The sequence below is a fragment of the Aulonocara stuartgranti genome, assembly GCF_965226115.1.
Source record: "Aulonocara stuartgranti genome assembly, chromosome: 3".
Classification (NCBI taxonomy): Eukaryota; Metazoa; Chordata; class Actinopteri; order Cichliformes; family Cichlidae; genus Aulonocara; species Aulonocara stuartgranti.
The window spans coordinates 44,722,970-44,734,994 of record NC_138941.1 but is presented as its reverse complement, the minus strand read 5'-3'; the positions used below and the strand labels follow the sequence as shown (position 1 = coordinate 44,734,994).

General features: G+C 40.0%; 2 protein-coding genes across 2 annotated transcripts; one reads left to right on the top strand and one right to left on the bottom strand.

The window, feature by feature from the left end:
* Nucleotides 1–764: 764 nt before the first annotated feature.
* LOC309703962 (kelch-like protein 33) lies at nt 765–4,761 on the top strand. The gene is made up of 4 exons (XM_082528898.1): nt 765–1,994; nt 2,463–3,399; nt 3,488–3,655; nt 3,789–4,761. Exons 1-4 carry the CDS (start codon nt 929–931, stop codon nt 4,309–4,311), a joined length of 2,694 nt encoding a protein of 897 aa, XP_082385024.1. The 5' UTR covers nt 765–928; the 3' UTR covers nt 4,312–4,761.
* A 2,598-nt stretch (nt 4,762–7,359) lies between these two features.
* Nucleotides 7,360–10,832, bottom strand: LOC309703873 (kelch-like protein 33; the record flags this gene model as incomplete). Its single annotated transcript, XM_082528791.1, has 4 exons — nt 7,360–7,964; nt 8,712–8,882; nt 8,985–9,933; nt 10,013–10,832. The coding sequence occupies 4 exons, from the start codon at nt 10,830–10,832 to the stop codon at nt 7,445–7,447; spliced, it is 2,460 nt and encodes an 819-aa protein (XP_082384917.1). The 3' UTR covers nt 7,360–7,444.
* Nucleotides 10,833–12,025: the final 1,193 nt, after the last annotated feature.

Here is a 12,025-nt window from a genome sequence, read left to right as displayed (position 1 = left end):
ATGTATGAATGCTATTTTCAAAGTCAAGGTTACACAGTGTGACCCAGCTGTTTGCTTTCTCTGTTAGCACAAAAGCCTTCAAGTCAACAGGTGTTGTTTGTTTTTATGCCCTCTTGGCCTCCTCCTCCCTCTTGCGCCTTGACCCACATTCCTCTGTACTTGGATGTGGAGGAGCAATGTGATCTCACTGATGACCCTCTAGGCATTTAAAATTTATCCCCAAGTCATATGCCTCAGAATGAATAAGCCTGCCAAGGCTTCCCGAGATGTCGAGGTTGATAGACTCAGATGGGCAGAGATTCAGCTGCCTCCAAGTCATTGCCTTGTTTATTACTTGCTTTTGCTTCTTCCAGTTTGCATTTTAGAACTGTTGAACACAATCCCTACACTAATAGACTGCAAAGTCCTTCATTTAAGACCACAACAATAAACTGCACATCCTTTGGAGATATATCAGATATAAAGTAATAAAATGAGGACAAAATTGGAAAAAAATGTGACAATATTTGACAATATGGTAAATAAAAACATAACCGTGCCATTTTCAGACTTTTGTTGGGTGTCTGCCTGAAGCCTCATGATGTCTAGAATTTCCACTACCTAGTGATATATTACACTGTATACAGCAGCTTATTTGGTTATATGAGGAATCATGCACTCTCACGCCACTCAACGCCACATGCAAGAGGGGAGAGAGAGGCAGGAGATGAACAAATAGACAACACAGCTCTTGTCTGCAGATGAGGTAAGGTCTGAGCTGTTTCACAGTGCGAAGTCCAGCTCAAGAAGTAAGTGATCTGCAGTCGCTTTGATTCCTGAGGTGCAAATCTGAAAGATTAAAGTAGCTGTGAAGATTTTAGGTCTACTGGACACTCTGGCAGTTGCTAATTCCTGCCTTGAGAAGCAGTAGGATGTATGGAAGAGAGTGATGGAGAAGAGAAGGAGACGATTGTGGGACAGGATAAGATGCTGGATTAAAGCAGAGGTGTGTAATAAAGAAGAAGAAGAAGAAGGGGTGGAAGAGAATGGTGAGGACGCTGACAGCGAGGAAGAAGATGTGAATGAGGAAGAAAATGAAGCAGGAGGAAATCAAGATGAAGAAGAAGTGCAGGCAAAACCGGAGGTGAGGGATGCAGAGGAAACCGAAGAGGACAAAGGAGAAAGTGGTTCAGAAACAGAAGGTTCTGATTTCACAGTTTCTGAGGATAAATATTTTAACAAACACAGAAATGAAGATATCTCTGAAACTCAGACTACTCTGGAGTGGAATGGAGAATTCAACGGTGAAATATTGACAGATGAAGAAGAAACTGTCACAGAATCTTGGGTCACTAAAGAAGATCGTGAAGAAGAAGAGGAAGCTTCTACAGATGATAAGGAAACAGAACCTTCAGTGGATGAAGATGGGGATTTTAGTGATGAAGATGACATAAAGACATATTTCAAAGATGATTACCCCATACATGTTTTTCTCACCTTGAATGAATTCAGGAGTTCATCCGTTCTCACCGACCTTACTTTGAGGACAGAGGATGGGATGCGTTTCTGTGTGCACTCCCCAGTGCTGGCTGCTGTCAGTTCACTTACCTGTGATAATCTAAAAAGAAGCAAAGCAGGAAACAAAAGAGCTGATGAAAGAAAAGACGATGACACATGTGTTAGAGTTCACCCGTGGTCAATCTCTCTTGGTCCTGAGGTAGAGCATGTTGGGTTAGAGGCGATTGTGGAGTTTGCCTACACTGGACAAATACCATTCTTAAACAAGGATAATCTGGACAAGATAAAGGCTGCTGCTCAAACACTGGGTGCACCAAGGGTTCTCGATCTCTGCACTGAGGAAGAAGAGAAGTCCACAAAAACTGGAGGGGATAAGAAAAGGGAAAGTATTTCTACTGCACAACAAATGACGATCAGCCTTCAGTCCATCAAACAGCTGTGGATGGACAGAGTGGGATGTGATGTGACTCTGGAAGCTTGTGGTGGATTGCTTCATGGTGAGTAGACCATTTAATGCTGTCTGGATGCCCACTTTAACTTTTACCTATTTGCTCAAGTAAATTTCTGTGTTGTGATACATTTTCTTTCATCCACAAGTAGGTCCTCAATCAAATGTAACATCACTTTCTTCATTGCAAAAGTGAATATTTTCAATATTAGATAAATGTGTATTGAGAATTTTACCATCAAATATACATTTTCTTAAGATGCATCTATAGTTCTGCCAAATAAGTTTTCAGGTTGTTCATATTTCTGTTTTTTTGCAAGGCGACTACTGGGTGGTCCAGATTTCCATATTGTGGAACATTTAACCATCAAATAAATCTGGATTTACATTCTGCACAAAGTGTGTAGTAAACATACGTTGGGCCTTTATAGGCTTCATCTTTAATGAAGTACATTATAAAACAAGCATGTGACCTGGATATGTTAGAGATATTTACTCATTGATGTCTTTCATCTAGTCCACAGAGTTATCTTGGCTGTAAGCAGTGATTACTTCCGTGGCATGTTCACCTCAGGGATGAAGGAGTCCCATCAGCCTTTTGTGACCCTTCCCTTCCTTTTGGCATCAGAATTAGAAGTTCTAATTGGCTGCTCTTACAGTGGCGCTCTACCTATGAGCTGGCAGTGCATCTTTGAGATCACCAGCACTGCTCTCCAGCTTCAGTACCAACCTGCACTTTCCTTGTGCTACAATTTCCTGTGTCAAGAAATTAATCCTCAAACTTGTCTGGATGTGGTATCTTTTGCTGAGGCCTATGAAATACCACAGCTTCTTGAATTTGCTGATGATTTTGTCCTCCAGCATTTCCAGATGGTGGCATGCACCTCAAAGTTTACGGACCTGTCAGCTAAAAAGCTCTTGATGTACCTAAACAGTAACTCACTTTATGTTCCATCTGAACTTGTTATATTCAAAGCCGTGGCAGCTTGGATCCAAGCAAAGCCCAGGATAAGGCTCAGACTAGCTCATGAACTTATGAAAACTGTCCAGTTTCCCTTGATGACATTCAAGGAATTCAAGGAAGTGCGATCTCAGACCATGTGGTGTAATCCCAACATGGCAGAGCTGTATAAGGAAATCTTTGAAGATTTCTGCTCCAGTGAGAGTGCACAGCATCAGTTCCGCATCTATATGCCAAAAGAGAGTCTCGTTCTGATTGGAGGTGACCAGATTTCGGAAGACCTGAGCAGCCGCAGCATCAGCAGAGAACTTTGGTTTGGGAATTCCCTCAGGAATCACATAGGGGTAAAAAAGGCATTGGAGTGGAGAAAGCTGGGAGAGATGCCTGAGCCAGCAAGATTCGGGCATGAGGTGGCTGTCCTAAAAGGACGATTGTATGTGTTGGGAGGCAAGAAGTATTATGGCATTGGTGACACCCTTAATAATGTTTACAGGTAAGAGCGGTTCATTGTCAACCCTCCAAAAGCAATAATAACATATACTTAACTGTTTCTTATATGTGCATAATTTCACCACTTGTAGATATGACCCTTGTGAAAACAGCTGGGAGTTTCTGGCTGAAATGCAAGAAAAAAGATGCTCATTTTCAGTGGTTGTACTTAATGAAAAGATATATGCCATCGGCGGACACAGTGAGACCGATCCTATAGATAGTGTTGAAAGATACTGCCCATCTACAAATTCTTGGAGGTAGGTTGGGGAGAGCATTCATTGTTCATTACCATGTCATTACATTTCTCCTAAATAAGCTGTTTAAAATGATTCAAAACTTTTCAAAATATTGTAGTTTGCTGTCACAAATCACTCATCTTTTCTTTTTCAGTTTCATCTCACCCTTGGATCTGCCTCTGAGCGGTCATGTAGCAAAAGTTACCCAAGGACAGATCTTCATAACAGGAGGGGAAAATAATGATTACCTCTGTGTTGCATCCCTCTTTCTGTACCATCCAGAAACAGGAAGCACCTACCTGGCAAACATGGCTTCACCTCGAGCTCATCACTGTATGGAGATCTTGGGTGAATATCTTTACGTGGCAGGTGGAGTAACCACTGATGATACCATGACTATTGTTGATCAGCTATCTTGTGAAGTGTACAGTCCAGTGGCTAACTGCTGGACTGCCTTTGCATCTCTGCCAGTGCCGCATGTTGGAGCAGGAAGTGCCGTTTTGGAGGGAAGGTTTTATGTGCTCGGTGGATACAGTCAGGAGGACTACACCGACACTAAGGTGGTACACCGCTATGATCCTGCCAGACAGAAATGGGAGAACATGGGAAAGATGCCCGGGCCAAACAATGATATCCGTGCATCTCTGCTGTGTTTGCCAATGCATTTGCGACTATAAGACATGGTAATAAATCTCATTATTATTTATAATCACAAGAGGAGAATATATCATTATAAAGTATATGAATTAAGGAGAGATACTTTGAGCTGAACAGCGTAAAGGAAATGAACTGGAACTGTTAATAATTTAAATTAAACAATATGTGTTTCAGTTTTCTGAAAGTTTTTGTCAAAATATCTATCTGAATTTTCTTATTTTCATATAGTGTGTGTGTGTGTGTGTGTGTCAGATTTTTAGTGTTCACTTTGGCATCCTATTTTCTTTGGTTATATAACACAAGGTTTAAATTTGATATGAATTAAACTGAACTGTGTGTGAGTTCCACAGCAGAATGCAATAGAAAGGTACGATCACATGAGGGAGCTCTCTGCCTCCCCTCTTGTCTTTACCAAACTTTGTGGTGGGATGCTGGTGAAAACAGCTGTCACTGTAAAAACTGTACACAAAAAGGTTGTTTTGCATTTATTATTCTGAAGAAGTTTCTCAATTTATATTTGCATTAAATTCTACTTGAAAATAAACAACAATGAACTGAGTCCTTTAATAATATAAGTGCACATATTCAGGTAAGTGCTGAGGTAATATTAGGTCAGATCATTAGAAGTTTACACAGAGATAAAGAGATTTGATGACTAATGCTGCTTTAACATTTTAAGACAATGCATAAACCATGAAAGAGTAAAACAAACAAACAAAAAACAGGTTTTGTGGCTGTTTAGGTTATTATACACCGCTGTATTGACCCCACAATTCTACATGCACCCAATCAACAGCAACCAGCAGAGCTACTGCATTGCTGCTGCTGCCAGTGCCGTCTGTTGAAGGGCTGTCATATGTTGAAATTTGACTGACATTATTCTTCACAAGAATAGCACCTGCTGTGTGAGTGTGAGAGTAGTAGAGTAGTCGGAACTACTGCAACTGAGCAGAGACCATTCACTGGTACTGTGAAGATTCCTGCAACAGAATAAAGGAAATATATTGTTTTCTTTCTGTCCAGCCAGCTTGGCTGTAGCTCAGACTGTAGAGCATCATGCAGGGTCATCTGCTAATTGGAAGGTTGGTGGTTTGATCATGCCAAATATAAAAAGCAGTGGTTGGGTGAATGTGGCATGTTGCATAAAGCGCTTTAAATGCTCCAGGGGAGTAGAAAAGAAAAGTACTGTATTATGCTAAATATAGCATTCGGAAAGCGATAAATGGGTCCAGCATTGAATGTGTTTATCCAATGAAAAAATCTGTTCAATTGGTCGCCACATTCATGTTGTGAAGCAGCTGAGTTGTGGATTTCAAACCCCAGACTGTGTTTCAAATACTTAGGGACCCTGAGAATTAATTTGTGTTATTTTTTCAATACAGCTACAGATCTCTGTCTCAAGTTCTCTTATATATTTGCAATGAAACTTGGTGTCTAGACCCGTGATATTGTTCTTGCTCAAAATTCTGTACCAGCTGTACCTCTTTTGCCTTCATCCACTCACTGATGTCCATGTCGCCTTTCTGTCCACATCCTGGCTCAACAAACAAGAATCACAACAACAATCACCTGAAGAACTACGAGGTTTTTTTTAGTCCCGTCTTAGTTTGTTTCTTATTACTTAAAATAGATAAAGCTGAAAACCTAGAATTTCATGGCACTAAATTAGTAACGGTTATGGTGTAACCTGGGTTCTCTAGCATATCGAGACTATCTCTCCACACGGTATCTCGATATATACGAAACCAGATCATTTATCATTCAAAATGTCACTGTCATGTGGTGCCAATGAAAATTCTTCAGATCTAAAAGTTTAGGTTGTAATGCTTTCATCAACTCTGTATCACTTAATTTTTGCTTATTCTAACTTGACAGCCCCCCATCAGAGAGAGAGATAAACTATCATATTTACACTATCAGTCAAGTTTGGGCACTGTCACTATCTGCAGAAGCAGACTGTGTGGAGTGAGGAGGTGGACCAAAGTGAAGACACGTGATAATTAAACTTGATTTTAACAAAGGGCGAGCTGTTTATTGAAGGCTGGTAAAACAGTACAAAAACAAAAGGCAAAGGCACAATTAAGCTATAACCTAAACTAGGTGAGCTAAACATAAAGAACCTAGAACATGACAACCTGATGTGGAAAACCTGAAACACGAATGCTGCACCAAGTGAGAGTTAACAGTTATTAAGAATTAGCTATTACGATTAGCCTGTGGTCAAAGCAGTCATTCATTTCAAAATGATAAACTCCATCTATTTTCTTACCACTTACATATATATTATTCTTATTCACACACACAGGCCTAGATGCTGATACTAGATACTGGCAACCTTCTGGTACCACTGGTTGCAATTATTCATGAAGGTTGATGGCAGTCACTTTAAAACTGATTGAAAAACACTAGTCAGTGAACCCCTAATAATGGCAAGCTGCTAGGGAAAAAGATTGCCTGTTGAAATTGTTTCTTGAGGCTACTGGCAGCTGCAAAAGAAAATTGGTCACAAGGAGATATATGGTGCTGTACTAAAAACTTTCTTGCAATTACTTTGATCAGTAGCAGATTATCTGTATTTCTTATAGTTTTATATCAAAGATGCTGACTTATCTGCAAACACTCTCCAACTGCTCTTTGTATGATAGTGAAACCATGAAAGCTCCAACACATACCTCAATTAGGGAACACTTGCCTTCAAAGTAAAATTTGTGCCTTTTGAAATGTGTTGATTTAACCAATAAGGCGTAATTTTCACTTAAACAAATGGTCTCTGCTTCTGGTTTTCATTGCACTTCAAGTCTTACTACTGCTCTGCAAGTTAAACAATACATGCAAACAACTCAACATCTTCCATCCAAACCATGGTTGACTGGGTTAAACAGGTTTTAACCAAAATAGTCATAAGGAACAGCCTTAGTGCAGCATCCTCTTTGCAACTGCCAGCAACCTCCAGCAACCACTCACCAACTGGTTGGAGAATACATATTTTTTCCAAGCAACCTATGGTTATCAAAAGGTTTGCTGACTGGTCTGTAGGCCTGAGTGACTGAGGCCTTAGATATCCACATTTGAATATTTTACTTCTATTATTGCAGTAATTTCAGTGTTTAAACAGACTGCCTAATTGAGGAGTGTATCATTTTAATAAAACAGTTACTGTCTGAGGTGCTGGGGCAGGTGCATCAGACAAGCTCGGATGTCTGTAACAGCTCCAGGCAGTTTGCCCATGGTCTCCCATCTCTGCATGATGGGATCAAAGCGGTGGACCAGTGCAGACTCACTGTAGTCATCCTGGCAATACCCTCCCAGTACATAGATCTTCTCCTCCATAACAATGGAGGCTGCACCAACATGGGGCATGGGCAGTGACGCAAAAGTAGTCCAGCAATCAGCCACAGTATCATATACCTCACAAACTAGTTGATCAGTGTAAAACTTCCTTAGGTTACAGACTCCACCGGCAACATATAGATGACTCTGTAGGGCTTCCATGCAATGCTGGGCTCTATCATAGGTCATGTCTGCCAGGTAGATGGTTCCCCTCTCTGGGTGGTACAGACATGTGGAAACAAGGCACTCATATTTGCAGTTGAAACCTCCAGATATGAAAATCTCTCCATTAATGATAGCAGCAGCATGCCCACTCAGAGCCAGGTCCAGCGGTTGGACAAAGCTGTGAAACAAGAGAAGCCAGGCAGTCATGTCCAGATGGACAGTTGTAAGGAAATTTTTTTTTTTTTTTATCTGCCTTGAATCCAATATACCACAAAATGGCATTACTTGACATATATGTAACTTTAACAAAACAATTTTATCAGAAATCATGTGAAATATAAACACATGAACCTTCCAGTTTACATTTCTGTGATGACAGCATGACTTTGGACGAGGTGAAGGCAGCAACTTGGATGAATCCTCATTAAAGTCTGAATGTTTAGATTTCATTCTTTAACTCACAAATGCTATAACTGAATGCTGTAATGATGTAATAGAAAATATTCATGTTGTTTTGCTTTCTTTAACTTGCATTTCTGTTTAAGATGCACCACCATACCTGTGTAACTTTCCACCTGGTGAAACCAGAACAGCAAAATACGAATTTCTTTAAAACATGAGACATTTCTGGGATTACAGTAGTGTGAAAAACCCATTTTTTGGTGAATACTATAATTCAAGGGCAAGACTGACATCTGCTGTGGAAACCATGGTACTGCATTTGAATTTAAGGGTAAAGCATGAAAAACTTCTATCCATTATAACTATTATAAAACTTGACTCTTTTCATATTGCCTCAGTCTTTTAACTTTGTTGGCTGATTGGTATGTCCACAATTCAAAAACAGATATATTATTCAAGCCCAGCTAAAATATCCATCATCCATTATTCAAGATTCTGTTTCATTTTAAATAACTAATTTTACCTCCAGGAGTCAGTGTCTGGGTTGTACATCTCAACACTGTCTACGTTGGTGTTGATGTCTTTATCTCCACCAATGGCATAAAGATGTGATTCACGTACCACGACTGAGAGGTTACTTCTGAACTCCTGCATGTCTGCCAGCCTCTTCCAGCAATCATTCACTGGGTCATAACTAGCATGAGTGCGATAAAAAAAATAAAATGTGATATATGTAACAATCTGTTTTTGTGAATGTAAGAAGATGTATATTCATTGACTAACAGTTTTTATTTACCTGTAGGCAGTTTTCATAATGTCATCCTTTGCATAAAAGAAGCACCCTCCAATCACATACAGCTTCCCATCCATTACGGCAACTCCATGCCTAAACTTTGGTTTATCTGGAATCTCAGTTAATCTCCTCCACTCAACGTCCTTCACCAACCCTGTGCCACTGCGTAGGGAGTTTGCAAACCACACTTCCCTGCTCGGTATGCGCTGACCAACATCTGGATTCAGTTGGTCTCCTCCAACCAGAACTAGAGTATCTTTTGGTCGCCTGATCCGCCAGTGATCCTGGGACTTTGGAAGGCTGAAACCAAATTCTTTAAGTGCTGAACCATAAAGTTCCACCTCTTTGTTGCCAAAGCACTCCATGCGTAGATTAATGGCTCTAACCTCTCTGAACTCTCGAAAGGTCATGAGGGGGAAGCGAACTCCAGTCATGAGTAAGCCTGCATGGGCCAATCTTTCTTCGGGATCAGCCTCAATCCATGAGATTACGGCTCGAAATACAGCCAACTCTGAAGGTACACAAAGGCCATCGCAGCGAAGGAAGCTTAAAAGCTTTTCTGCTTGTAGGTCCTGAAACTTTGTTGTGCCTGATATTTCCATAAAGTTCCTCAACACAAAGTCATTGGCCTCCTCAAGAAGATCTGATATTTCATATGCTTCAGCAAAAGATGCCACATCCAGGCAGGAGCTTGCCTGGATCTCTTTTTTCATAAAGTTGAGGCAAATTGATAGAGCAGATTGGAATTGAAGCTGAAGCGCCATGCAGGTAATCTCAAAAACAGAGTCCCAGCTAAGTAGAAGGATCCCACTGTATGAGTAGCCAATAAGAGCCTCTAATTCACATGTAGACAGGAAAGGAAGGGCAACACAACTCTGATGGGATTCCCTCATTCCACATGTGAACATGCCACGGAAGTAATCACTGCTTACTGCCAAAACAATTCTGTGGACTGAAGAGAGACAAAAGAAAAGCTTAAACTTTGACCACTATGATGCATTCATTAGGATATCAAAAGCAGTTGTACTAACCATGGAAAAAAGTTCCATCCACGTCCAAAATGACATCACACCCCACTCTATCTGCCCACAACTGTTCAATGGACCGAAGAGTAGTTTTTATTTGTTCTAGAGCAGAGATGGTTTGTGCTTCTTTCTTGAAACATTCACTGTTCTCCTTTCTTTCCTTGTTTTTGCAGATGTCCACAAGTCTTGGAATTGCAAGAACTTGAGCTGCAGCTTTGATCCGGGCCATATTATCATTGTTCAAAGATGACACAAGCCCAGTGTAGGCAAACTCAACAACAGCCTGAAGCCCAATATGGTCAACCTCTGAACTCAATTGCATTGACCACCTCTGGACTCCATCTTTGTCCTCACTATTGTCAGATTTCTCCTCACTTTTATCCTGTAGTCTTTCCAGAAAGAAGCCACTGACAGCAGCCAAGATAAGGGAGTGCACTTGGAAGCTTTTCTGATTTTCAGTTGTCAATGTCAGGTCCGTAAGAAGAGATGAATCCAAGAATTCTTTCAGAGCTACAAACACCTCTTTAGGGTAGGTTTTGTTGTGGCATGCCTGGACTTTATTCTCTTCAGCTCCCAAGCTTTCAGCGCTTATGTGCTCCGCAATTCCCTCCTGACTAGTACCGTTCATTCCATCTCGAGTCTCTTTTTTGTCACTCCTACTTGTCAAGCCCATTCTCGAATCATTGTAAGCAACAATTCTTCGTAGCTCCCGGTTGTCCTGTTCTATACCTTCACCACCTTCTTCAACAACTCTTTTCCTTCTCTCCTTCTCTCTCCTCCACCGTTCTTCCCACTCCATTGGCAAGTAACGCCTTGTAAACTCCATGTCATTGGTTATTTTCTTTTTGAGCAATAGCTACTTTTGTCTTTTCAGTTACTTATGCCATCCAGCAAAAAAAAATATACTGTTCTAATGATTTTTGCTACTTCCTATTTAAATCCCCCCTGTCGTTCTCTGTCTTGGTCTCAAGTTCACTTTCTGCATAAACAAGCAGCTATTTATAGCTACTGGGTCACATAGGTTTAATTTCAAGTGAGGCTTCACATGGTTTGTACTGATTCAGAATAAGGAGAATAGAGTTTTTTTCTGCTACAAACATTTCACATTAAACAGGTATTAAACTGAATGACAGCAATTGGCCTTAAATATAGTTAGGTTCTATTAGTGATTATTAAAGAGAAAATATTTTACAGTTCTCCAGTTACTTGCAGTAATGGAACTTTTTTTCTTAGAAATAGGGATTGATACACAATGAGGAGGAAGGATTTGATGGCATAATCTCTGGGAGATCTAATTGCAGTGGGAAAATTGTACAATACTGCACAGACCTGAATTAACATCACGTAATTGACAGGGGGCTGCATAGGGTACTAATAATAAGTAACATTAAAACAGATGCGCACTATTGACTTATTCGATTTGTTATCATAATCTCTTTAGTAGACAGTAGTAAGAGATACTAGTCTTAGATTTCCACAGCATTGCTGGTGCAGCATAATTCTCTAAATGCTATGTATTAAAATTTTGAGTCTTAAGTAAAACTGCTTAAATTTGCAATGTTTTGTAATTCAAAACATTAAAATAGATACAATGTGAATCTGGTGGTTTTAAGGTTGGTTGATGGTTACCACTCGTATATTAAATGAATAAATACCCTTGCAAAAAGGTATCATAAAGAATTATATAAAAGATCTGGCATCTTAAAAGTGCCATATCTAGAGTTAGAGTTAGGCTTTGGGTGTAAGCTTTGGGCTGTGATGATTGTACAAAACAAAACTCAACTCTAATCTTAACCCTGGACAGACACAGATGTCAAGTGGTATAAACATCCAACCAGTCTATGGCTGAAAACTAAATGTACTTTCATGAACAAATGTCACCAATCTATGCGGTACATAGTTTTTTATATCTAAGACACACCAATATCAGTGGTCAATAATCAATAGTAACTTTATTGTCCCCAATGGGAAATTGATTTGCAGTATCAAACAACACATACACAAGAAAAAAAACATTTT

Coding starts and splice junctions, on each gene's coding strand:
- LOC309703962 (XM_082528898.1), top strand. CDS start 929: ATGGAGAAGAGAAGGAGACGATTGTGGGACAGGATAAGATGCTGGATT. Junction 1,995..2,462: donor TTGTGGTGGATTGCTTCATG/GTGAGTAGACCA, acceptor TCTTTCATCTAG/TCCACAGAGTTATCTTGGCT. Junction 3,656..3,788: donor CCATCTACAAATTCTTGGAG/GTAGGTTGGGGA, acceptor TTTCTTTTTCAG/TTTCATCTCACCCTTGGATC.